This window comes from Diadema setosum, chromosome 17 (assembly GCF_964275005.1).
Source record: "Diadema setosum chromosome 17, eeDiaSeto1, whole genome shotgun sequence".
Classification (NCBI taxonomy): Eukaryota; Metazoa; Echinodermata; class Echinoidea; order Diadematoida; family Diadematidae; genus Diadema; species Diadema setosum.
Genome location: NC_092701.1, coordinates 27867929 through 27894900, shown reverse-complemented (window position 1 = coordinate 27894900; position 26972 = coordinate 27867929). Strand labels below are relative to the sequence as shown.

General features: G+C 38.2%; 1 protein-coding gene across 1 annotated transcript; it reads left to right on the top strand.

Moving 5' to 3' along the window:
- The first annotated feature begins 6454 nt into the window (after positions 1-6454).
- Positions 6455-25988, top strand: LOC140240728 (neuronal calcium sensor 1-like). Its single transcript, XM_072320490.1, has 8 exons — positions 6455-6579; positions 11477-11566; positions 14755-14779; positions 16807-16855; positions 19608-19697; positions 22806-22884; positions 24649-24815; positions 25445-25988. The coding sequence occupies exons 2-8, from the start codon at positions 11503-11505 to the stop codon at positions 25541-25543; spliced, it is 573 nt and encodes a 190-aa protein (XP_072176591.1). The 5' UTR covers positions 6455-6579; positions 11477-11502; the 3' UTR covers positions 25544-25988.
- Positions 25989-26972: the final 984 nt, after the last annotated feature.

Here is a 26972-nt window from a genome sequence, read left to right as displayed (position 1 = left end):
ATGAAATATGAAAGAGCATATAATTCTAGGAGGAATTCAAGATTTATTTGATGAAAATTGGATTTGTAATGACTGAGATATCCAAACAAAATGATCCCAATAAAAGGTGGGACCTACCTTTTATTTATAAGATCGCTTTGTTTTACTTTTACTCGTGTGGATCAGGACAGGCAGAGCGTTTTCAAGTGTGGGGGCCCACTTCCGGGTTTCATGAGCTAACAAGCAAAAAAACAAAAACAAAAACAAAAAACAAAAAAAAAAAGGTCCTCACCTCATCTTTCCCCTTCCATTTCCGGTTTTGTTTTGGGTTTTTTTTCAGCTGACAAGCAAAAAAAAAAACAAACAAACAAACAAAAAACGTGAACAGTGGAAAAACATAACCTTACCGCGCTCACACTTCAAGATCTTAGTGCCACTTACGTATGTTGATACTTCCGGGTTTTAAAAAAAGTGTGGGGGCCCAAAGTGATGACACCTTATGTATTCCTTTGTGTGGTTCACAAAAAGTGTGGGGGCCCGAGCCCCCACGGCCCCCACGGTTCCGCCGACCATGTGGATACCCGTTTTATTTTTCATGTAATAGGCGCTACTTGTGAATATTTACCACTGGAAGGGGCGAGTGTTTAATTATTACCAGTAAATATGCGAATGATGCAGTGATTTCACATTTAAATTGAAACAATGTGTGGATAATTATGTTTCAAAAAATGATTAGTCGACTCATCAAGTGGTGGGTCTCGCTCTATTTTAATTTGAATGGGAACAAAATAAAAGAAGTGATAGCATTATAGACTTCAAGAACAAAAAAAAAAAAAATATGTGCCATTTTTGCACGACAGTCCCGCACATAATTATATAATGAAAATGTGATTATGTTTCTTTTTATTCGATCATGACGGACGGCCCTGCACACCATTTGCGGTTATTATACATTTTTAACAGATACAAGGGGGCCTTAACTTCCAGATTATGAGTAGCCTATTATTTTGTCCTCGCACATATTATCGTGCTTGTTTTAGGGGACTATTTGTTTTGTTGTATGTGTGTGCATGTGTGTGTGTGGGGGGGGGGGGGGTTCAAACTTCTGTACTTCTCTCTGTAACTTGCTTTTTTTTTCTGCTACTTTCTCTTACGGCTAATGCCATTGCATAACAGGATCTCTATTGTGGGATATGATTGATTTTTTTTTTGTCAATTATTATTGAAGTGCAGAGATTGAGATGTGAGCTGGGACCCTATACTGATGGGGGGGGGGAGGAGGACAGGTAAGACGGCAGATATGGAGGTTTTTGTTTTGTTTTGTTTTTGTTTTTTTGCAGCTACGCGAGTCTGTGTGTAGAATGTAAGTTGAATGTATTTCGGGCCACGCACAGATTGATTTTTCTTTTTTAATCTCATCGCTGATTGTATATTGTGTTTATACATTCAACATGAATGTTTTTGTTATGTAAAATATTGTGGCAATCAAATAAAGATTACTTAAAAGCAAAAAAAAAAAATGTCTGTGTGTGTGTTTGTGTTATTTTGTCCCGGATTTCATTCATATCTTATATACATATTAAATAAGATTTATGTTTAGCTTCGGGGGACAGATTACCAGTAGTCGCCAGTGGGATTTTTTTTCTCTCTTTTGTTTTATCATTATTATTATTATTACGGTCATATTTTGTATTACGGACATAAATATAGCTACTCTAGAGGAGTCACAGTTTTACTACTAGTATACTGTACCGCATTCACGTTGAAAAAGAAAAAGAAAAAATGTTCCGGCGTTCTATGTCTGCGTGGGCTGTACTACCAAAGAGTACTCTTTGGTTACTACTCCTTACTCCTTATCGAATTCAGTGACACGCCCACAGCCAAACAGATAAGAAAAATCTCTTTGCCCACAGCACAGTGCACTGCACAGCACGAATCATTAGCATTGTTGTGTCCTCTTCAAATTGGCAACATACCTTAATGATCTTCAGAAATGGGCTATACTGTCCTACTGGCTTGGCTGGTGTACATCTTGCGCCCTCCCCACAAGAAATGACAGAACTCGGCAACAATAACCTCCGTTGCCTACTTAACGTTCCTTACAAAATATTTTGAACTATTTTTAAACAAAATTTGTGAATCTCAAAGCTTTGATAAATACTTTTAGATGCATCCAATTTTATATGCTATCATATACTTGTATTTTAATGATATTTATTCTAGAAGTACGGTCTACAAAGCGAGCTGCAGCCGTGCCATTATCGCATGCAGGCAGCTAGCTTCTTCTGCTGACAGCTTGAGCGATTCCGTACTTTCCATCAGGCCGATGGACACGGCAGGGGCAAGAGGCGCGGCATCGAACAGTCTAGAGAACGTGATGAAAAGCTGCTCTATCAGCAGCGGTGCACGGTGGTCAGTGGTGAACAACAGTGCCTGTAAATTTATATTTATTCACCCAGCTAGTCGAGTCCCAGCCCAGCTTTGTGCGCCAGTGCTCACGAAAAGAGCTACAAAATCGACAACAAGAGAAGCAGGCTCCAAAACTTCCAAACATCCCGAAGTGAGAAGTGAATTGAATAGGTTACTGCGGCTGCGAGCGCGAGCGAGTGAGTATTGGAACCATATTTCAGTTCACACATCAACATCCCTCTAGCTAAATGGATCTACCGTGCTGCGGTAATCTAATTTACTAGTCTAGATCTCGATCGGAGTCTAAAGGTTAGTAATAGAACATAGGCATAGCTATCATAGTAAATATAAATAGACCCTATGGGTACAGTGTAAATTAGTTTAACTTCAGGCGACCAGGCTAGGACAGGCCCACGCACAATTTTAATATGATTCATCATGCATGGGTCTCTCTCCTCTCTGTCTGGTGCTGGTGGTGGTGGGGGATTTCACTAACTAGAAAATTGAAAGACTAACGTTAGAATTCTAAAGGTCTAAACTCTAAGTCAAACTTATATTTAAGATTTAGACCATCGACCATCTACTAAATTAAAAATTAGATTATGCCATGGTAAATTTAAATTTAATTATGCCACTGGCCCCACTGCTTGGTTTCCCTCACCCTGTTCAATTTCATTATTGACGTTTAGCCTATTAAATCACCATCCACTTCAATTTGTCATCAGTATTTACAGTCTACAGAATAATTCCATTGTTATCTTATCCCCAATAGATCTATTTTATCTTGGGCATTCCCCATATCCCATGAAAATGAACTACCGTGCAGTGGCGTGCACTGAGCAGTAGCTGGCGAGAGCTTCTCTTGTCTTACTCTTGCTCATGCTGTATGGAATGCCGTTTGACGAGTAAGCCCGCCATACTGCACTTCTCTTCCCACCTCCATGCGTCTACTGTTGGTGTTAGCTGCATAGCTGTCACATATCCACATAGAACACTGTGCGATCGCGATATTGTGTGCCTTTGCTCTCCGCTGCAGGGTTATCGAGCTTTACATTTGTAATGTTACTTATGACACAGAAAATTGCTGTGATCACGGCGCAAAATGTGAGAAAGTTGGCAGTATGTCTGTGATACAATTAATAGCTTCCATTTCTGAACATTCTGGCTAGCCACAACAGTTACGTGAATATATTTATGCCTCTGTTATCTATCCCGACCCCATCACAAATCGCGCAAACCACCCACGCGCGCGGTGGGCACAGCTTGCTTGTGTGTGTGATACACACAGCCCTGTACACAAGTGCGTGGTGCACGGCGTCAACTGGTCAGGGCTGATTGGGCAAGTAAATAGGTAACTGACTGTGTAGACGATATAAAAACAACAAACTGACGAATCGGGATAAGATTTTGGATTTTTTTTTTGTTCATTATTTCACAGAATAATTTTGCCAAGGCAGTGGACATAAAAGTCCATGCGATAGGTTATATTGATACCCTGCTTGAGATAAAAATGCAGCATCCATTCATTTAAAATCATGAATGAAGAACGAAGGTTTACTACTGGTTACGTTCTGTTGTGTGCCAATGATGCACAGCACCCTGCCTGTCTCTTCTCAATAACAATGCGCAGGGAAGGGCGTGAGAGCAACCATGTGGTGTACCATAAGTGCTTTCATTATGCACACTCACGTTGACACATACACACACTGAATCCCAACGCGAAATCTCACACACATGCACACAGCACAGTACCAGAACACATGCTATCAAACCCACGGTGCCTGATAGGTACTCGAATTCGCACGCACTGCTCGATTCTAGGGGTAAAATCTCGCAACAATATCATAGGGCGGTAAAGTGCATTTCTAGGGCTGCACACTAAGCTTTTTTTCTTTTTTTTTCTACTGCAGTCTGACAGATACTTCTATGATATAGGTCAGACCAGTACTGCAGTAGGTACCCAGTTTTTCCATTTTTTACTAGTCCAATCCCGAAAAAGTTACTGACAGTACTGACAGTAATTTTTAGTCATTTTAATGGTCAGGGACCATTGGACCAGTGCCAATGTGCAGCATTGTATTAATCAATGGCTAAACGCTTTAAAAATGTCTCCAAAATCTTCATTTTCATTAGAAAGTTGAGCAGCATTGAAGACACACACAGCATACCATAATTTTTAGTCAATATTAAATTTCAACAACCCCCTGACCACTGACACAGCTGTACCTGAAGTCTGTACCTGCTCCTTGACCTTGCGGCATAAAGTCCGACCTTACCAAGATCCTTGGGACCTGATTTGGTACTGCCACTCTGGTGCACTAGCCACTACCAATGTACCATGACCATTGATTTCCACTGTGTACTGGTATCAGGCAGGAGTACAGTAGGTATAATGTTTGACCGAAGGATAGGTCTGTATCTGGTCGTCGGGGATGGATATTTTGCGCGGTGATCTGCGTCTGGCTTTACCGATCTCCTAGACCTATAAGGAGGAGAGCTGATTTTATAAAGGCAAAAAATTATAAAAGACTCCTCCAGACAGACAGAATTTTTTGTCTAGTCTAACATTATTTAGACTAGAGGGGCTAGATTAGAAATTGCATGTGCAATCGGGTGCATTGCATTGGCATTGAATACTAAGAATTCTAGTGAGTGATGGACAATTCATTCATTATCACAAAGGTAGGGTTCTACTAACATGACCAAGACTCTTAGTAAGAGTCAAAGAGAGTCCCTTTAAATTTAGATAAAAGAAAAAAAGATCCACAATGCTGTGCAGTAACTACTGTAAAACACGATACATATATTTGCGGCATGAAAATTTCGCGAATTGGAGCCAACGGCCTTTCTTGCAGCATGAAATTTTCATGACTTGCCACTGGCATCCATTGCATATTGTGTAGGCAAGAACTTTTGCATGCATTGTCATTTCGCAAATGTTGCCGCTCACGAAATTTGCGAAATTAAAATGCATGCGAACATTCCTTGTTATACAGTATATAAAGTGACATAATTATCAGCTTGTTGATGGCGATCACTCACTAAGATTAGGAAGAAGAAGAAGTTTATGAGGACAGGTCCAATATTTTCATGAATTAAGCTTTGCTTACAGTATAGGGCCTAGTTACACTGTATACATCTTTGGGGAAAAGAAGAATCAAGACAGTTGTAGTACTTATGTAGCTATAATACTTACAATTGTATCAATAACTATCAAAATTTCTTTATAATACAAGAACCTCATTCCTGCCATGTTATCACATGATGACTATCATCAACACATTGCATTTAATGTAAGTTTTTCATATCATTCTTCATATTACATTAAAGAGCAGAGATGTGAATTAACGCGATTTCATTTTTGTGTGTGTGTGGGGGGGGGGGGGGGGGAGGGGGGGGGGAACAAGGCAAAGTATAGCCAAACCTGTACTGTAGTCAGGGGCGGATCCATGAATTCGTAAATGGGGGGAGGGGGGGGGGAACAATATTTCTGGTGCTACTTCCAGGTTTCATGTCATTTTTTTCTTTTTATTTCTTTTGTTTTAACAACAAATAAAGAGGGGGCGTGTCCCGGTGTGCCCCCCTCTGGATCCAGCACTGGTAGTGTATGTCAGTGTACTGTGGTTATTGAATCTGGTACCGCCTTTTTATTTTATCTTGCTCCCTTACCACAGACACCCTGGTACCCTGAAAAATTGATGCCCCATCAGTATCGATCTGAAGAGACAATCCGCCTGCCCAGTCATCCTGGGAACCCCCTGCATGTTGTCAGTCTGGTAGACAAACAGATCTGTGTGCAGTGAAGATGCAGCAACAGAAGAAATTCAGCCAAGTTCTCCTGCAGCTCGTCGAACAGCTGCCGTCTTTCGAGGAAGTGTTCGACGAGGAGACGTTTTACTGGACTGCCCTCGTGGTTGTCGTCTCAACATTCATCGTCGCTTACTACCTCTCCAAGGTCATCACCATCAGGCCCGCAGATTGATGCACTTTCCAGTTTTGTTGCCTGTTTGACAGTTGTGCAATATAAACTAAAAGAAATAACTGAGACAGAAAAGAAAGGATGTGGGAACACACCACTCGATTACATGAACTATTGTTATTTCCTTCAGCATTCTGAGTTAATTTCTCTTCGGAGGCATGCCAGCATCTGTGCAGCTGATTGTGTGTTTTCACCGCCACAAGAAGTCAGAGGTAAGTAATTACCATTGATGTCTTTTGAGGCTCATTTCACATCTTGCACAATTTTAGATCTCATTGTCTTTTTACAAAAGTGGCAGGTACCAGGGTTAATGATTGGATGGCATTGCCAACTTGCTCATTTGAATATTCAGAAGGGCTGGTCAGGAAATATTTTCTGAAAAATGTGAAATCTAAAAATGCCATATTTTCCTTATTTTTTATCCAATCTTCCAATCTTCTGACTGTTCTGTATAAAATGCACATGCAATGCATAAAAAGGAATTTTATGCTGTGTGACTGAATTTTTTCAAATACACGTTATAAGAGTTAGATAAGAGGAGCAGAAGGGTAAAATTTTTATATAAAAATCAGATTTGGGAGTCATCTTAAGATAGTACAGTGACTTTGGTCATTATTACCATAACTACATGATTAAAAAATGGCATGATATGCATGTATGAAAGGACAACAATGTGCCTATCAACCTTCTGTACACACACTCAGGGTCAAAGGTCAAATTCAATTTCTTTAAATTTGTGTGCTCTAGTAATCGTGGACACAAAAAATTAGTGTACATGCAGATTGTACAGTGTACTGCCTAACAATTATTCTCTGAGGTGTTCAGATCAGAATGCTAAAAATAAAATTTCATTTAATGCTGGAAATTACCATTTTTTCCAACTTATAAACTACTCAATGTATACACTTGAATATTAATTAGGTTATATTAAAGGTCAAGTGAAACAGTTTTGTTAAACTGTACCTTCTTTCTTGTATTTTGAAAAAGCCTTTTAAAAGTATTACCAGTTAGTGATTGTTTGAAGAAAGTTGTTGCCCATAGGGTCAAAGGGATAAGGGTCAGAGGTCAAGTGCTAATGCTCAAATTTCCAAATACTTGCTCTCGGTAACATTTTAGCTATCCAAATGAAACCTGGCTCTAGGTAATTTGATAAACAGTCAAGACATCTGGGGTTGTGCCATCGAACTTTCAAATACATCATTTCAATTTTTTGGCCAATTATGTGAAACTGTCATATTATAATATTCAAGATTTACTATAGACCTGTTGGGAGAATAATGCCATGTGGCAGAGGCATACAAGTTGTTATAATACTATAGCAACATTTCTTGTCTTTCTACTCCAGTATGGTGTGAAATAGCATCAGTTGATTTCATAACATGCAATTTGTTTTTCATACATGGGCCCAAAACTTTGGAATAGCCTGCCAAAATCTCTTCGACAAGCATCTTCTATTGATGCTTTTAAAAAGAACCTCAAGACCTACCTTTTCAATTTAAATCGACAATTGTTTATCTGTACATGTACGTATATTGTGTGTTTGTTTCTTCTGTGATACTCTGCTGTAACATGATACATACACTGTATGTACTCTGTTCTACAGCGCCATGAGTATCTTTCTAGAGGTAGAATTAGCGCTTTAAGAGTCTCTCTATTATTATTATTTCTTGAGTCAGTCATGCAGACTGTAACATTCGCTGCAAACATACACTGTACACAAGTGTACTCGTTCTTTCCTCCATTGTGAATGCCTGACAAGCTTTCTGCGCTGTAGAGCAGTAATTGATATGATATGTCATTTGAAATATGTTGGCATATCGGAATATATGGAGATGTCATGCATATTCATGCCTGATTGCTGTCTAGAATATATGATTGGCTGCTGTGGCAACCACTCAAGCATGCAACAGCCTAATTGATTTTCCCCCCTTTCATCACGAGCTCTGTCTTCCAATGAGGGGGCTATTCACTGCTGCAGAGCATGCTATTTATCGGCGTATACCCTTAGTATCTTTCTCATCTCCCCCTATTGTCCGCGTACACTTCCTATGCCATCGTGCTGATTGCCTCCGCACACTTGTCTCTGGGGTTTTTTCCACCCATTGTGTTCAGCGCTACTCAGCAAACAACTGAAAGTCTATTGTGCAACGACAACAACGGGGAAGGGGGGGGGGGGGGAAGCTCTCACAAAGTACATGTAGTCTGCAGTCCCCTTCTCTTCTGCCGGAAGACCTGCGCACGAACAGTTGCTGTTCGTTGTTCTCGGTACACAGAGACACACACACACACACACAGCTTCATCACCGCAGCACTGGTTGGATGTTTGATGGTATTTGCCGCACCGCTCTCTTTGCTTTCTCTGTTTCTCCGCGATAAAGTTGGAATAACTCCAGAGATACCTTACAGAGAGCAAGGTTATGCAATGTAACTCAAATCTACGAGCCTGTTTAAGCCGGAGATCGAGTCGGAGGAGACCGAAATATTTATCAGTTCGTAATTAGCTGATAGATTGTGTAAGCTTGTTTAATGACCTGCTGCCGTGTTTTCTCAAGAGTTACTGCCCAGGGGAACATTATTTGTGGTGTTTAAATGACTTTGTCTGGTCTTCTTGGATGATGTCGAAATAGATATCACCAGAAGCTTGTGAGGCAGCCTGGCGAGCGTCGGTCAAGTAATCATTTAGAGCATAGGTAGGTGTCTTTTGAGAGTAGGATGATTTAGATGTAGGAATGTAAGACATGCTATTGCAGTTGGACTGGTCTGGAGATTTCTAGCTGCCATGCAGAATGGTTAATTTGCTTTGCTTCATTTTCTAATCACTAAAACAACAGACAACATGCAGACAATACACCTTGATGAAGTATGTAGGCCTCAAATACAATGAATGCTTGGTTTCTCTGAATGATCAGTAATTTGTGCGTATTTGTGCATAAATGACAAGTATAGAGAACTTCATATTTATTGCAACAATGTACGGATGCACTTACAATGTGTGTATACAGTTGCATTCCTTGTGTAATGTCCAAGTTGTTTTTGTTTTTGTTTTTTTTTCAACATTCAGTTACTAGATGTGTGCATACAAGTTGTATCTTGTTGCCCTTGACTTGTTCAATACTGCTTTCATAGTGACACTGTGTGTCAGGTACATCTTGCAACCATTTGTGTACCTACAAAAAGTAAATACAGCTCAGCTATGTTTGGAAATGATAATTTCTGTAACATACTGTATGTGACAGTCACTGACACTGTGGTATTACACTGAATATTCAGTGGCTGATAAAGACTTTTAAAAAGAGAAATAATCGCATCAAGTGTTGTCTTATCTTCTTCCTGCCTAGTGGCGCAACAGTTACAATTTGTTACTGTACATGCATACCACTGATCTGTTCGCATCATTGCATATTTGTAAATCAGCTGAAATAGTCATAGTTTTCTGCAAGTGAATAATTCTTTGTATTTCATTTAGGATGTTTAGTTTCTGTCCAATTAACCGTTAAATGTGCACAGTTCTCATCAATAGTATTCCCACTATGGCCTGTAGGTTTTTCTCCCTGGATCAAATTATCTTGATTTTATTAAAGCTGTATACCATGGGGGCCTAGTTGGTCAAATTGTATAAATCATGAAGAGGTATGATTAGGCTGGTCATTTTGTGATCTTTGCTATATTCCATGCTACATATTCCATGCTATATGTGTATATTGATCATTTTATTCATTATTAAATACATGGTATGTGAATTGATAGTTGAGTTTAAAGTTTAGTTATAATATGCTGTCACACATCAGGCATGCATATTTTTTGCATTCCATCAAATACCTTGCTCTGCATTACAAAAAGATTCATATCTTTGTTTGATGTTGACATGGATTCTGGTAGTTTGCAATGTGACCCAAAGTTTTCACAACCAACTTTAATTATCGCAGTGTCTTTTGCATGTGGTTTAGATGATTGAGGGTGTGTTTATGCTCAATTTGCGAAGGCAGAATCAGCGTTTTGAAACGCTGATTCAAAATGCTGATTCAAAACGCCGTTCACGGGAGCACTGTTTATGCTCACTTTCTTCGAGCCTTGGAAAGAGCGTTTGCGATTGCTTTGCTGACCTCAGCAGAGGCAGGTCAAATTGGGGCGCGCGCTGCGATCGGTGGCCTGGCCTGGGAGAGCAGCTGGGAAAGACATGCGTATGCACAGTACATGGGAAAACTGCACAGGCCAGGGTAGCTGGCTGGCCAGGCGCGCGCTTTTTCACGTGAACCAGAAAGGCGTTTAGATGACGTCACTCTAAACGCGTTTAGAAACGCTGTTGCGTTCATGCTTCCCCGTCAAACATGATTAGTCAGAAACGCCGATCGTAAACGCACCTTTTTGTGCGTTTTGGATCGGCGTTTTGAATCGGCGTTTCTATCGAAATGAGCATGAACGCAACAGCGTTTTGTACTAATCACATTTCAAAAGCCTGATTTTGGCCCCCAAAATGGAAGCATAAACGCACCCTTTGTATTACCCCCTAAAAAAAGTAAATAAATAAATAAAATAAAATATATATATATATATATATGTAATATATGCTGATCATCTGATTTGTGTTAGGTTCATAGCATGAAAAGCTGAGGACACAATTGAGGATCGCTCTGTTGATACAGTTACTGTGACTTGTACAGTGAATTTCAAAATCGAATCAGACTCCGGCAAAGGAGAAAGAGTGATAGACAGAGAACTGTATGATACATTGTAGTAGGCTAGAAGTAAAAGTTCAAAGTGAAGCAGCAAACAAAATTTTATTGTGACAAAAATTATTGACAGATTGATGAGCAGAGGGGTGTGAGTGGAGGACATATAACTGTAAGAGTTGGCATCTTCATGTCAAAAATTCTCGGATTCAGATCCCTGTCACTACTAGCAAAACATAAACTTAAGTACTGCCGACAAATACCTTGCATCTTTTCTGTCAGCATTTGGACATCAGGTGTTCTTTTCCAAACAAATGTTTTGCATCCAACTAAAAGGGTGTTGCCTTACCTGTCTGCTGGCTTTTTTTAGTTTTTAAAGGCTCTTTTATGTTTTAATTATTATTCATTTTTCCATTGCAATTCTTTTTTTTTTTCTCAGCTACAGGTAGTGATTGACCCTGGGCCATGGGGAAGCAGAACAGTAAGCTTACGAGATGCAATCTGGACAAGTTGACGGAGTGTACACATTGTAAGTACCAAACGGACAGAATAAAAAAAATGAGTGTTATCGAGGTTAGCAGTGCCGATAAATCAACATTATGAGACAATTAACATTGCATTTGATTTATGGAAGGCAATATTCTGGTGTGTTGCCAATTTGGCAAATGAAAACGAAACTGCCTCTAAATTAGTGGCATACAGTTTTCATATCAGTGGTACTGGAAAATACTATGGCTTGGCCACTGAATAGAAATCCAGTTAAAAACCACTCATGCATTTGATTGCAGAGAATATTTTCTCAAGAACATCTGTTTTTAGTCTTTAAAAAAAAATGTCAAAGAATTACACCAGCACACCTCATAAAATAGGCATTGTTCAGGAAGTATTTATTTTCCAACTTGACAAAATAAGACATAATAAATAATGTCTGTGCAACTACGGTTTGAGATCAAGCTGAAAAACAAAAACAAAGACATGAAGACCAAAGTTCTCACAGTTGCAATTCTGAAAGAGTGATTTTCAATCTATTCTGTATTTACTTATTGTCAATTTATGACACTCGTTCATCGTGCCATTAATTTTGTCTGTAGATTTTACAGTAGAGACCTAAGCAGCTTAATAATCGGTGTGTCTGTGTGTGTGTGTGTGTGTGTGTGCGTTCTTTTTTTTCTTTAAATACAAATTTGATTCTCCATAAGATATTGCAATTTTTGTTTTTGTTTTTATTATTATTATTTTTTGTTTGTTTTACAACCAAACTTGACATGGGCTTCAGTAGTAACCTGAAACCCTGTATTACATGTACATGCTGCTTGTATATAACCTATTAGATGCATATGTGACCCGCGACAACGGTTTCAGGCAAAAGTCGCAAGAGCAAATTCCCTCCTAGGCGGGGTACAAAGATTTTTACCATTATTTTGGTCGATTTGGGTTTTTTGCAGAAATCGAATCTTTGATATGTTTTCTACATCTACACTAAATTTCAAAGCATCAGACTACGTTTTTCCTATCGAAAATGGAATTTTAATCATCCTATGTTGGATCGCACTCGTGAGTTTCGAGCTTCTTTCGAATGCCGCGCCAATATCCCCAGCGTTGCTACGGCGCAGGGTCTCCCATGCGATTGGCTGGTGCGTCGCAGACATTTACATAATTCGGCTTTCGGAGACACCAGTTGCAGCGTTTTGGGAATGCTTTGTCGATGCGTACATGATTACATGCTCCATTGTTCTTACTATAGTGGTTTATACGCTCGCTCTGTAGTGCGTGCTCTTCGTTTGGCTTTCTATCCAAACTATTCTACCGCAATGTTTGACAACGGAAGTGAAACAAAAATCATGTAGCTGCACGACATAATGGTGTGAAAAGAAAAAAAAAAATAGTCTACTTGTACATGTAGTAAAAATTATGACAGCAGACTGACTCAAGGGAAGGGTACGGGAAAGGAGAGGTCACATGTAACCAGTTATACAGTGTATTCAAATACTACACATCAAGATCGCAGCAACTAATGAGTCGTACGTGTTTGTTTGTTTGTTTGTTTGTTTTAATATAATCAACACCACCGAACAAGGCAACATTATGCACGGCTTGTAAAAGCAAAACAAAGAGGAAGCGTGACCCTTGCCAGCACTGGCATTTTTCTGCCTTCAAAAGGGTCGCCAATGATAAAGTCAAATCAACAACAATGAAAACGCGATTTGTAAATGTATGGATTCGCCACCCGCTCCTGTTACATGCACATGGTCATGGCGTGTGGATGCCATTGCGTAATGCGTGCACCATACACAGTCATGTACACCGTACGTGCAATTATCGTATCCGCCATCTTAAAAGACGTAATGGTAAAACAAACCCGAGCGAACCGCATTGTTTTTTGGCTCCATACGCTGAGCTCCTAGGAAGGGTGCCCGGGAAATTTGACTCTCTCAGTGAGCCAATCAGAAGGCGATGTGGTTGCTAGAGGCGGAGCTTAACATCGATTGGCACCATCGTACGCATGGGTGATTCTCACCTCGCATCGCCGCTTGGACATTGTCTTTGAGTAAGAGGTGAATCTTCAAAGCCCGTTTTATCGCAATTTTGTTAGGCTAACAACTTAAAAAGTGCATTTTATTTCGCTTTCCATGCCCACTTATGATGCCGAAGAATACAAGTGTTTTATATCAATGCAAAGCTTAGATAGTGGGCAATGTGATTCAGTGAAAAAATGAATTTTCAAAATGCCCGACTTTTGCCTGAAACCGTTGTCGCCGGTCACATATCTTCATGTAGTTGTTTTACAGCCTGGTTCTGCATTTTTCTGGTACTTACTGTTCATCACATTGGTCAGCAAATTCTAGACCACAGTATCTTAAATTAACTGTTTGTTTGTTTGTTTTTTTCTTGATAGAGACACTTTGACGATAAGGTTTCATCATTCTAAACATTGAAAGCTAAAGGGTGCTACGTACTACTATTAGTCATTTCAGCACAAGAATTGATCGTCATTGATAGGAGTTTTCATGCCTCTCCCATAAAGTTAATTTCCACTCATAATCTCTCTTGGGAAAGAAAAAATAAAACAAAATCCCATTTGTCTGCAGTGAGCTATTGCCACGTATGTATGTGTACTGTATGTGTTCAAGGGATCCATGGGTTGCAATATGTGTTCATGACGAAGTGAATATTTGTTTTTGTGATAAGAAATATTACTGGTTAACTAGGCATTCATGGTCAAACAGGGAGAATAGCCATTAGTAGACCAAGGGCAATCGTCCCGGATGAGAATTTATCGGATACCGCCGCTAATGTATCTAGCCATCGACCAACAATGGGAGCTCATTTGTGCCATCTTCGGTAATGGCTTTCTCAAGCAAATATCCAACCTCATTTATTCAAAAGTGGGTTATTTATTACTGTATTTTCTTTTCTTGATTTTTCAGTAGATTACAGACATGCTGACATGTTTCAGGCCATCCCCATTTCCTGTTTGCACTGTCTTGCAATCTGAAGAAAAATATTTGTTTTGTCTATATTTATGGCTTCCCTTTTCGTTAAGACATCTTGGCGATCATTTTTTTCCCCTCCAGAATGTCATCATTATTATGGATTGAATGTCAACAAATTTTTCAATGTGTTTTTAAATGTAGATATAGTGGTATGACAGAAAAATATGAATCTATAGACTCCTATATAAAGGATGTAACTATATCTTTTTTATTTGTTTTACAGTTGATGAAAAGGAGATACGACAATGGTGAGTATGTACTCCAATACAGTGTTTTATATAACCTTTTCTGTCCATTCTTTGAATTATGGTATTTTCAGAGACAGCACTCCTGTTTGTTGTTGTTGTTTTTTTTTTTGTTGTCGTTTTTTGGGTTTTTTGTGTTTTTTTTTTGGGGGGGTTGTATGTGTGTTTTGCTTCAAGTAGAATAGAGCGAATTCATTGAATATTCACTGATAGCAATACAGTAGGCTTATGTCTACATCTATGTATACACCGCTGGACATTTGCATTGGGCTGGTGGCCAGGGGCCACAAAAATTGCACCACCAAAATTCCAGAAAGGTTATCCTTTGGTAGCCTGATTGGGCAGTTACGATCCAGAATGGATTTGCACATATATATATATATATATATATATATATATATATATATATATACCCAAACATGTGCTTTAATATTGCGGGCCACTTCATTTCTCTTTAGGGCTACCGAAATGTCAGATATAAAGATTTTAGTGGCCCAAATGTGCCACAAAAAAAAAAAAGTTAGTGTTAAACCCTGATAATAGAACAAATGATGCTTTGAATAGATTATGATGATGATAATAAGAAGGAGGGTAATGATATTATCATTGTTATTTTTTGTTATGTTATCATCGTCATCATTATCGTCATCATCATCATCAAAGCTGCAGATATTAATTTGGGTTTATCAGATGTACAATGAGACATATAATTAGGAAAATTTCAAACATAATAGCCACCTTTAACATTATGATAGCAGTTTCTGATAGATGCATTGTACACAGTGCCATTTACATATGCCTCACTGGTGTAGGTCAGATGGGAGAGATGAAAAAAGAAATGATATTCATTCCATATGGAAAATCCTTGTGAAAACTGCCTGTTGCCATGGCAACTAAACTTGGCAGTAGAGTATGAGCACACTGCTTCCCTGTAGAGCTAGATGAGTATCATCATATCGTCTCGGAGTTGCCAATATTGATCTCGTGGTACACAGTACATGTGATTCGTATAGAGATGAATAGTTACATGGTTCTCACGAAGATAAAATCGCAGCAACCTGCACGTAGAGTTTGGTTGTTGCATAAATGTCTCCCCCACCCACCCCTCCATCCCCCAATCATCAGCATTATGTGTATGTAATGGAGACATCTATTGACTTTGTAAAACTCATTGCTCATGGAAGAGTGAATTAACTTAAAAATGATTGGGAAAAGCTCTGATAGGTAAATATGTCTGTCTCATTATTATTTTTCAGACCTTCTAATTTCCTTCCGATGTAATTTCTTTTACTGCTTGTGTACTCTTAACAAGTTGTTACTCCATCTGCTTGGTTTCCGTTTCATATTGTCAGATGTAACTTTGTAGAAGGCACAATTACAAAATGAAAGCACATTTACATAATTTATATGACGAGGCATGGGCATTTATAAAATGATTTCACTCAAAAGAGTAAAGAAAAAATTATTTCATTCCAGCATTCAGTGGATGCTGAATGTTTTTCTTTTTGTTTTATATGGTGCTTCCAGCTTGAAGATCCAAAGAGGAAAATACTGCAAAAGAGAGAGAGAAAAAAGTTTTTCCCCTTTAGCCGGTTGGGGTCAAGCTGATTTTAGGTTAAAACGCATTTCCCATAGACATCCACCTGAGTATACTCATGGCTAGCCTTCAGTGGGTTGAATCAGCATGACCTGACACTTGTCTCTCCTTTAAGGTATGAGTTCTGGCATTGATCATAACTTTGAGGACTATAGAATAAATGACCTTTCCCCAATAATCAGCATGACTGAAAGTAAGAAATTTTCTCTTTTGTTTTTAAGTTTGATAACATTATGATTTCTAGTAAGGTTAACCCGTTGAGGACAGGCTGATTTTGCTACAACATGCATTTCCCATGGACTCCTGCCCCGAGTATACTCGGGACTCATCCTCAATGAGTTAAAAGAATTTGAAGGATGAACTGAGAAGAAAGTGGACCTTCCTCCTGTGATTAACTTGACTGGACTGTATTCTCTCTGATCTCCTCTTTTAGGTATGATGGTTTTGCTAGGGACTGCCCCAGTGGAACGCTGTGCCGAGATGTAAGTTATTGTGATATACTTTAAATATTACAGTCATTGAGGTATAATTTCAATAATCGTCTATCTAAGCTTTTCCACCCTGCCTCATGCATCTACATGTGTCTGCATCTCATTATCTTGCTATATTTGTACTGATCTCTTTCTCTCTCTTTCTATCTTTCTTTGTTTCTGTGGCCCTGTAGCAGGAGAGACATGCTCTAGATGCGGATAAGAAGCATTAAGCTTTTAATTCTCATGACTGTTTGCATTCTTTCTGAAGGGGCTTTCACAATGTGACTGCATCTTTTTTTCATATGATATTTTAATGTTTAATTTGCAATATGTGTATGATTTGTTTTTAAGGCCACATTCTATTGTAACAAGCCTCTGGGTTTCTCTGAACTGTACCTGCTACATTTTGGAAACATTTCATATCCAAATGATTTTTATTACTGAATAAATGTATGACTTGAATTGAATTGAATAGAGATGCATAGTAATTAGGCTGTGTGCTAATCGGAAAAAATGTTGAAGGAAGCAAGCATTCGCAAGAATTAGAAGAAGAAATGTTTGGATTTAAGCCCTTGGATTCAGACTCAAAGGCTTTTTGTTTTGTCGGACTGGCATAGGATAACATACTATTGCATAGGCATGGCTTTACAGTAATGTAATGTTACGTAAACTTGCGCATAAACTGCATAGTTTTTTTGTGTCGTGTACTGTGCGCTAAAAGTACACAATAAAATTAAACATATCTCTCATTTTGGGCGCACATATGGCATACTCTTTTGCTTTCCTTTGCATATTGTTGCGTAGGCCAGCGTAGGCCAGTGTAGACACAGTTTACAGCAGCATAATCAGTACACAACCTTGCACAGACCAGGTGTGGAAACTCCTTTCATAGGTTATGCCAGTATGAGAATCAGTGTGTGGAAAAGAATCAAAATCTTTCTTTCTTTTTGTTTGTATCATTCAGTTTTTCATCTCTTTAAAAAGTGTAAAGGTATAGACTGGTACTCCGTGTACAGCTTGAACATCGCTACCCTTTCATCATAGAGAGTTTTGTTTTGTTTTGTTTTGTTTTGTTTTGTCTTTCCTATGCCGACCTCTGTTCACCGAAGAAAGATCTCAAGCAGTATTTTTCACACAATTCTGCACGAGGTTAAATTAATTGATCGTGAATTTTGATAAAGATCAGATTGCAGAGTAGGATGAGACGGAGACAATATGTACCAGGTGAACAAATACACACATTTACACACACACACACACACACACACACACACACAAACTCACATATTATGCAAGGGTAGTTTGGTGCTGTATGCAAGGGGCAGCCGCCAGTTGTTCAGATGCCAAATGGTTAATGCTGTTGTTCTCAGTGTATGATCTTATCTGATTTTGGTCTAAGTGTCATCCCATTTTCCATACATTCTATTTTCTCTCTCTCTCCTCTTCTTTGTCTTCTCTGCGGTGTGCTTCTTTTTTCTTTCTTTCTATTAGTCTACCTCCGTTTATTCTTTTAGCCTTATTCACACATAGGAGTGATCAGTTTTTGCATTGCGATGTGAAAATCAATTTTATTTGCCGCTGTTCACACAAGTTTGAATCTCCAGACTGCGCATGCCTAAAACAGTGACCTGAGTGTGACCTTTGGTGCCCAAGTGTGGGGACCTTGTGTGGGGAGGTGCATTATGGGATTGAAAAAAAAAAAATGATGGTTTCTTCACTGATCACACATGCTGTGCAGCTCATACATGCCATGCAGGGCAAGTTATTGCAAGAACTTAAAGAAAGAAAACAAAAATCTTGCTGCACAAATTTTACATTTCCATGTGTATTGGGAGAGATAACTTTTTTTTTTTTTTTGGTATCCACAGGAATTAATGTTTTTTGCATCTCATTTTAGAATTAATGAATTAAAAAAAAGATATTATTTCAGATGTGTGTGAATGGAACTAATGTCCTATCTGTTGCTATATTTTCCATCCATAGCTACCATCTAAGATTTTGTCCCTCCTTTTTTTTTCTCAGAATCTTTAAAAGGAGGAATTATATGTCCTTACGCACACTTTTGCTGCAGACACTACCATGCTTGTACACTGACCTCTTGTAATTTGTCTGCTTGAAAAGCAGACAAATAAGTTCATTTGACAAGAGCATAATTATGGCTGCTGTTTACATTGATTTTGGTATGTATATATATTCATGGAGTGATTGGTAGTATTTGCAAGCTTTTAAATGAAAAAAAGTTGAATAATGATTTAACATGATGCAATTAGGTCCTTGTTTCTTTACCAAATACACAAACCTTGAATTGAAGTTGATGCAGATGTTAATCATAAAGCTCTAACTGGTTATCTGTTTGCTATCCATAGCCATAAAGCTTGCCGTGATCACCTCCTTGTTAATACTTTATTGCATACAACAACAAAAAATAAATAAATAAATCCAGAATTATACAATAAGTGTTTTAGTACAGATATATTTTTTTTTTTAGGCTTCTACATATGAGTCAGAATGAACTGATGTTGACACTTTTTCTACGGTAAGTCTCAAAAACTCTTCATCAAAATGCTAAAATTAATCACCTCAAACACATATATGTTTAAATGTTTGTTTACAAGTTTATTATTCAGATTTCATGTTCTGTGTGTGTAAGATATGTATTCCGTGCATATTTTTCTCGGGGTGCACCTATTCCAGGTATTTCTATGGTCAGCTTATGTCTCATTTTTTGTTTTGTATTGTATCTTGTTTGAATTCCCAACAGGAGTTCATAGAAATCTACAAGCAATTCTTTCCCTTCGGAGATGCCAAGAAGTTTGCCTCCTACGTGTTTGATGTATTTGATGAAAATGGGGTGAGTAAACTACGAAATATCCTGAATGATTGTGTGAAATCAAATGTGAAACAAAAGTTAGATGTTTAAACTAACTACTAGATAAAGATTTCAGTATGAACATCTCATGAAATGTTAAGGCTCCTCTCAGCACGTCAACCTGGATTTTAGAAATTTTCATATCTGAGTTAAGGTGAATGTTTGGCTAATGCTGTCTCAATCTGATAGTTCAGCAGTAAAGTTTTGGTGCTACTTTACCAGATTTTTACTTGTGTGGGATTTTTTTTTTTTTTTTTTTTTTTGGGGGGGGGGGTAATTTTGTTTTGTTTTGTTTTGTTGTTTTTTTTTTGCTGTTTTGTAGTTTGATGAATTAAGATTTCTTTACATAGCAAGGATTGAACACAGTGCTGGGAACATGCAGTGGTAATGCAAAGTGTGTTTGCCGAACAGATAATCCACTCTTGGATTTACAAGGGAGAAAAAAAAAAAGAATTTTACAAGCATGCCCAAGATTTATGTTTATCCATTAATACATCCATTATAATTTTGCACTGTGAATATGCATGGATCAGCTATACAAAATATAGTTGACATACAATGTATGATGTGGAGTGTTAAAAAATTACATGAACTAGATTGACTTAAAAAAAAGAAGGAACAAATAGCTTCTTTCTATTTCACAAAAACATGACAAAAACTGGTTTACAACCTCAGCTGTGGCAATATACATTGTACTTGTACTCTGTGAGGTGGTTTGATTTATTACACCTGCAGATTGCAGTGTTTTATGATTTATCACAATATTTTGTAGTACATTTAAGGAAGCAAGTTGCTATGGAAATTTGTGGGTACCAAGGTAGTGTCTAACCCTAGTTTGTTGACACAGCCTCTTCTTAGCAGGTATGCATGTATTCATTCCGGAAGCAGATTGTTATATGCCCCCCCCCCCCCCCCCAAGGAATTGTTTCAAGATTTATGATTTTGTCATTATTATAAAATTGGCAAATATTTGGCAATACGCAACTTATATTGGAAGAGGATTATAAGGATGAAATTGGTTGAAATCACTGACAGGAAATCTGCACAAAATCAGAAAGAAATTTGAAAAATTTTGCCAGTTTGAGGGATAGACATGAACTTTAATCATCTCACATGTGTTGCCAATTTACGAATGACTATGAATTTAGGCAGTTAAAAATTGCAATTGAAAGAATTACATTTTAACCATGAAAGGCTCATATGAAAGTTGTTTTGGTTTTTTTTTTTTTTTTTTACTTATGAAACATTGACATTGAGTAGTGAAAATTTTAGGGGAAAAAAAGATAAAGCAAACCAACCTACAGAGATAGTGTGCATTCTGAGACTTTATGGCATGAAACAGAAAAAGAAGAAAAAAAAAAGGAACAAGATTTAACTGATATGGCTGTTTTTAAATTTCAAAGCTGCAAGGGAATCAATGAGAGACACAGCTCAAGCAAACAAAAACCCTCAAGAATGTTGAAATCCTCCCCAGAAAAGCCTGTAAACAAAAGAGCTAATATGGCGGCAGCATCCTCCTGCTTATAAAAGACCAAGTGAGGATATTCTTATGTGCCACTGTAGCCAGAGTGGATGTAGATGCAGATGCCAGGCATATTGAGTATTGCAATGTATAGTGCATTGGCACATGTCATTGCCCTCATAATCCGGGCTCAGTATGCAATGTAGATTTTAAAACAGAGAGTTATGTTGCAAATACCCTTCATGGTGTTCCAGCACTGTAATAAATGCCTGAATGTGGTGCTAGTCTTGATTCAGACATGGGTTTAGAATTTCACTGCCGTGGCCTGTCTGCGCTGTCAGACTAGTCATTACGTCAGGTTGCCATGGACAACTGTGGTGGATACCTGCCCTGGTGTTATGAAATGTGTCCCCAATGACTTTTTCCGAGGGATTGGGTGTGGCAGCCAACTCCAGGGAAGTACATTGTAACCTTTTTATATGTGATAATAGGCATGATTGAAGCTTTTTTTTCTGTCTCTCTTGTTGTGAGAGAAAAATAATCACTTTGTATATTCTGCAGTGTTACTGGTCAATACAATGCAGTTTGTACATTACAGTATGTGTTCTGCTGTACGTCTGTTGAATTTATTGCCTCCTATTTTAAGAAGTGAAAGGGGCATAGTGACTGTCTGAAAGAACAAATCGTGCTTGTCAGATTATTGTCGGTGAAACAGTCAAGATTGTATGTGATAATGTCATCTTTTATGAGAACGGTGCTGGTTTCACAAATAGTGCAAGAAAAAGCCAAGTACAGGTGACTCACCCTACATTTTCATGTGGGTGGAAACAAACTCAGTAGTACACCTGATTGAAGTAAAAAACCAACAACAACAACAAACAAATGGCTTTAAAAGTGCATTCACATGAGCAAAAGATGGAGGAAATTATTGTTTGCCAGACTCCTTATACAGTATGTGTAGGTGTTAGCAATTTTCTCCCTTTTTTTTTCTATTATAGAGAGAAAGCTTTGTTTTGAGAACATCAAAATGACTCATATGGAAGGGAGTTTGGCAACACATTTTATTTCTTATGAATATCATATAATTCTAATCAAATAAATGGGTTACTCCTCTGGGAATTTATTAGGTATTGATACGCTGCTGAATTTTTGACATTGCGGTTGTTCTAGCATTAAAGTGTACTTTGTTGCTTTTGTCCACATACTCGTTTAAACACATCAGACCTTTTGGGGTCATTTTTGTGAAAATTTGTGTTGTTGTTGTTTTTTCCTAAGCATCGATTTGGAATTCACTGTTTTTCTTGAACGATTTCAGTTTCATGCCATTAACTTTCTCCAAACATTCTGTATGCAACACACAGTGATTCTAATTTTTTTTTTTTCATTCATTTTGCAAGAGTAGCACATACTCTCAGTATAACTTCTGTTATGCTGAGTAAGTATTGAAGTGCATTGAATATGTACGGGTGCATGTGTAGATGAAAACGCATGTTACTAGGTTCTTAGAGGAAAATATCCATTCAAATTGAATACACGTCATAAAGTGGCAGTGACATGTCATGATAATTTCATGATACATGGTATTCATGTTTTACTCTTTACTTTCATCTCTATCTCTTCTTCGATAGGATGAGAAGATTGAGTTTGATGAATTCATCCAAGCACTTTCAGTTACGTCAAGAGGGAATATCGATGAGAAACTCAACTGTAAGTCAATCATTCAGCTTTGTATTGACCTTTGTGTAGCAGTGATGAATCCTATTACTTTGTGACTTTATTCAAACAGCTTTCTTTACTGTCTTTTAATATTAAACATGTGTGAATGTTTAGTATTGAATAATAATTCTTTAGTGCTTCTTTCTGTGACAATATTGACAGATCGGGTAAAGGTTAGTCGTACAAGGCACACTTAATGGCAAAATGTATTTAGATTTGACGATTGTCACCCCATACACTTGCATGTCAAAAATTGTTTTTTGTCTTTGTGTCTTTTGGTGTGTAAGTGTGTGTGTTTATAGTATTTGTCATAAATGTATCACTGAGCACTTAGTACCTGGCTAATGGGAGTAATATTTGACATGTCTTTCATGCTACTTTTTAAATTGGAAATAAAGTGAAGGTGCAGAAAATAAAAAAATTTAGTTGTCTACAGTCTCTCTCCATTCCCTTAATATGATATGAAATTATTAGTCATTGTAGACCCATACAACAGTTTATGAGGGAATTCTATTTCAAAGTGATCAGCAATAAAAATCATGATACACAATGTTGTCTCACTGTCTTTTCATAAATTGATTACTTGGTGACTTTATTTTTATGAATTCAAAATCTAGTTTGCTTCATCTCGTGTGCCATAAATGTGAATTTCAGTAGATTGCAAACACAATTTGATATTGCCTATTCAAAAAATGTGTTGAATCATTTAGAATGTTACTTCATCCCCGAAACATACGGAATTACATTTAGTGCACACAACAACAACAGCAAAGTATATAAAGGCCCTGTAATGTAAAAAAAATCAGCTGGATATGGTATTGGGCATTGAATTGTACAAGGTCTTATTTGAGAATCAAATCTAAATCATTTTTGTCTGAACTTGAATTCTGTGACTGTCTCACTATCAAGAGGACAAACTTTAGAAACACTAGGGTTGCCTTCAAGGTACAGTTGAGAATGTAGCATTGACAATATTTTTGCATGAGGATTCAGAGGTACTTGGGCATCTTCTTTAACTGTATTTGATACTGTGCTTCATAAGCCCATTGGTACTGATGTCTAGAAACTAATTGCTAATGAATAGAGAAATACCTAATCTGCATACTGTAAAACCAGATATATTCGCGTTCATTTTAACTTCACAATTTTCGTGAGAGCCAAGATTTGCAAAATCAAAATCCATGCAAAAGTTCTTGTCTACACGATGTGCAGCAAATACATTACAGTTCATGAAAATTTCATGCCATGAAAATTTCATGCCGTGAAAGAATGCCTTCAGCTCCAATTCATGAAAAATTTCATGCTGCGAAAATATCTTGCTTCACAGTTTTCCATCAAATATTGTATCACTATGGCCTTCCTGTTGGGTTGAGGCACATTGCTCCACCTGTGAGTGTAAGTGCTAATCTGCAACGAGGTCAAGTTTGGTTGGATTGCTGAATGCTCATAAAAATAAAGCTTAGCAAGTTAAGCGTAGTGCCCTCGCACTCAAGCCCCGTGTAGCAGAGCCTTTCAAATTAAAACTACCATGGCAGCATCTGGGTAATCTTTTTTCAACCTGCCTGTTCAAAAGTTTATTGCTTAGATGATGTGGTAGTAACTTTTGCTTTTTGCTCTTGTAATCTCCTGCTGCTTTATTGTTCGAGGCGAGGAATTCTCTGTACGTTGTCGCAATGTTGCCGCAGTGAGATCTGTTAAAACGGGGCTATAAGGGGTTCAGAGAAATACGACTCTTCTTCGTCTTCCTCATTCCAGGGGCCTTCAGGCTGTACGATCTCGACGGGGATGGGATGATCACCAAAAAGGAGATGCTGAGCATCGTGGGAGCCATCTACCAGATGGTAGGAAACATGGTCCAGATGCCGGAGGATGAGAACACTCCAGAGAAGCGGGTGGACAAAATCTTTGCCCTCATGGACAAGGTGAGATTCTTGTATCAAAAAACTGACCAAATTGGCAACATCAACGAGAAAAATGCAATTAGAAAATATTCATTAGACAAAGGTGAGACTCTTGGCCAGAGAAATTACTAAATTAGCAATAAGGAAGAAAAAGAACCAAAAGCATCAGAAATATTTGTTACAAATTTGTGGTCAGAGCTGGTCAAGCTGGAATTAAAGGCTCAAATCAGGTATAAAGTGGAAATTCTTTGAGTCTGTCCGAGTGGACGGGTCACGGGACCAACTGAATGTCATGAGATATTACAGTTTTGTCTGCATGGTGAAAATTGATGGCTCCAATGTTGATGGTTTCTCGGCCCAACACTACTATAACTTTTTTGTGTGCTGACTTGAGGATGATGTTTTAAAAAGCTGGAAATAACTTGATAGTTTTATGGTTTAAAAACTGTAAAAAGCCATGAAATGATCTAAGGGTATGGATGTGCAACCCCCACAGATATGCCAAATACTTCTATCAATTTACATCCAGTACATATGCTAGTAGGGGTTTGCGTCTTTTGGTGGATTTATGGTCATGTACACATCTGTACAAGTAATTGAGATCTGTATTCTCCTTTTTCTGTCTCCAACTTGTGGTCTCTCCTCAACAGAACCGCGACAACCGAATCACCAAAGAAGAGTTTCTGGAGGGCTCCAAGAAGGACCCCTCCATAGTGCAGGCGCTATCTCTTTATGATGGTCTGGTGTGAGGAGCCCCGCCCACCAACAAAGAGAGACAGTGGACAAGTGGCCGTTGCACCTCCTTGTGCTTGACTCAGTGTTGGCCTCTGCTGGCATGTGCATTTTATTTTCCATTTTTCACACTTTTACTTTAAAAAACTAGTTGATGTACGGCATGATGGTTCTGTCAGTGGTGAAATCAACATAATTATTCCATCAAGGATGAAAGTAGTACATGCATGTCACTTTGGGTATGGCACAAGCTTTTGCTGTCAGATTGCGCCACATTGTGGTGTTTGGACGTAAGTTGGGTGAACATTTGCAATAATTTGCAAGGAGAATCCATCTTGGGCTTTCAGCAGGCGGGCAGACCGACCGAACACGGTGGCTGGCCTGCCAAGGAATTTGCACAGTGTGCAAAATTTGTGCCATTGCTGCAGCCACAGCTTTATAGGCGTGGCTACACAACCGACGTAAAAAGTGTGCATGTTTAAGCTTGCAAGTGTTGGCGACGTCGTGCAGTTGGATGGCTCCTGTATTCAGTCATGCCTGGAAGAATTCTCGCTCTAGCGTGGGACATGAATCAAATGAATCAAACTGTGATTTGCGGTTGTAATTTCGGCACTCACTGGGTTTCAGCAATGAAAATATACTGTTTTCAAGTTGTGAGATGCATCTAATTGTCAATGATGTAATGAATGGCCATGAAGAATATTATTTTTTGGTCTCTTTTTTATAGTTTGCTTTTAGATGAAGTGTGAGTATTCATTATAAAATCATACACAAGCAATATTATCATTCAGACAAATCTCTGAATTCCACAAGAAAATTTGTTGTACAGTTGAACCTCTATTATCCGGCCTCCCTTTATCCGGATCTCTCTATTATCCGGACGCAATCTCGCCGTGATTTTTTTTATCTTTTTTAAGAATTACGGGAGGAAAGGGGGATTCCCAACTCCTTGAGAACTCCTACACAAACATACATGAATTACATATACTTGATACATTTCTTGATAATTATTTAGGTAAATCATCCCAAGAATTTGTAAAAGAAAATGATTTCATTCTATTTTGGGGTCTGTTACTGAGTGTAACAATGAAAAGGTTGCAGTATACACATTACTACATGTGGTACTACAATGGGCTACATCAGTACATGTGTATGTATATGTACATGTATAAAGCATTGAGTCTCCCGTATCCGGCCAAATCCCTTATCCGGATGAGCCCCGGTCCCGACTTGTCCGGATACGAGAGGTTCAACTGTATTTCAAACTGACAAGTATTGTGCACATTTTGTCAATAGCAAATGTGCTCGAGCCATTGTTATTGAAAATGTGCTTCTGTGTATGCCATATATTTAGAGAGTCTACTTTCTTATGAATCAGGACAATTCAACGATATTGGAGTTCAGCAATAGACGGAGAAATATATGCGTGCATGTCACATTCGTGTC

Bases quoted from the DNA above. Each gene is read 5' to 3' on its own strand.
- LOC140240728 (XM_072320490.1), top strand. From the start codon at position 11,503: ATGGGGAAGCAGAACAGTAAGCTTACGAGATGCAATCTGGACAAGTTG. The intron at 22,885-24,648 runs GTAAGTCAATCA...TCCTCATTCCAG, and splicing joins TATCGATGAGAAACTCAACT to GGGCCTTCAGGCTGTACGAT. The intron at 24,816-25,444 runs GTGAGATTCTTG...TCTCCTCAACAG, and splicing joins TCTTTGCCCTCATGGACAAG to AACCGCGACAACCGAATCAC.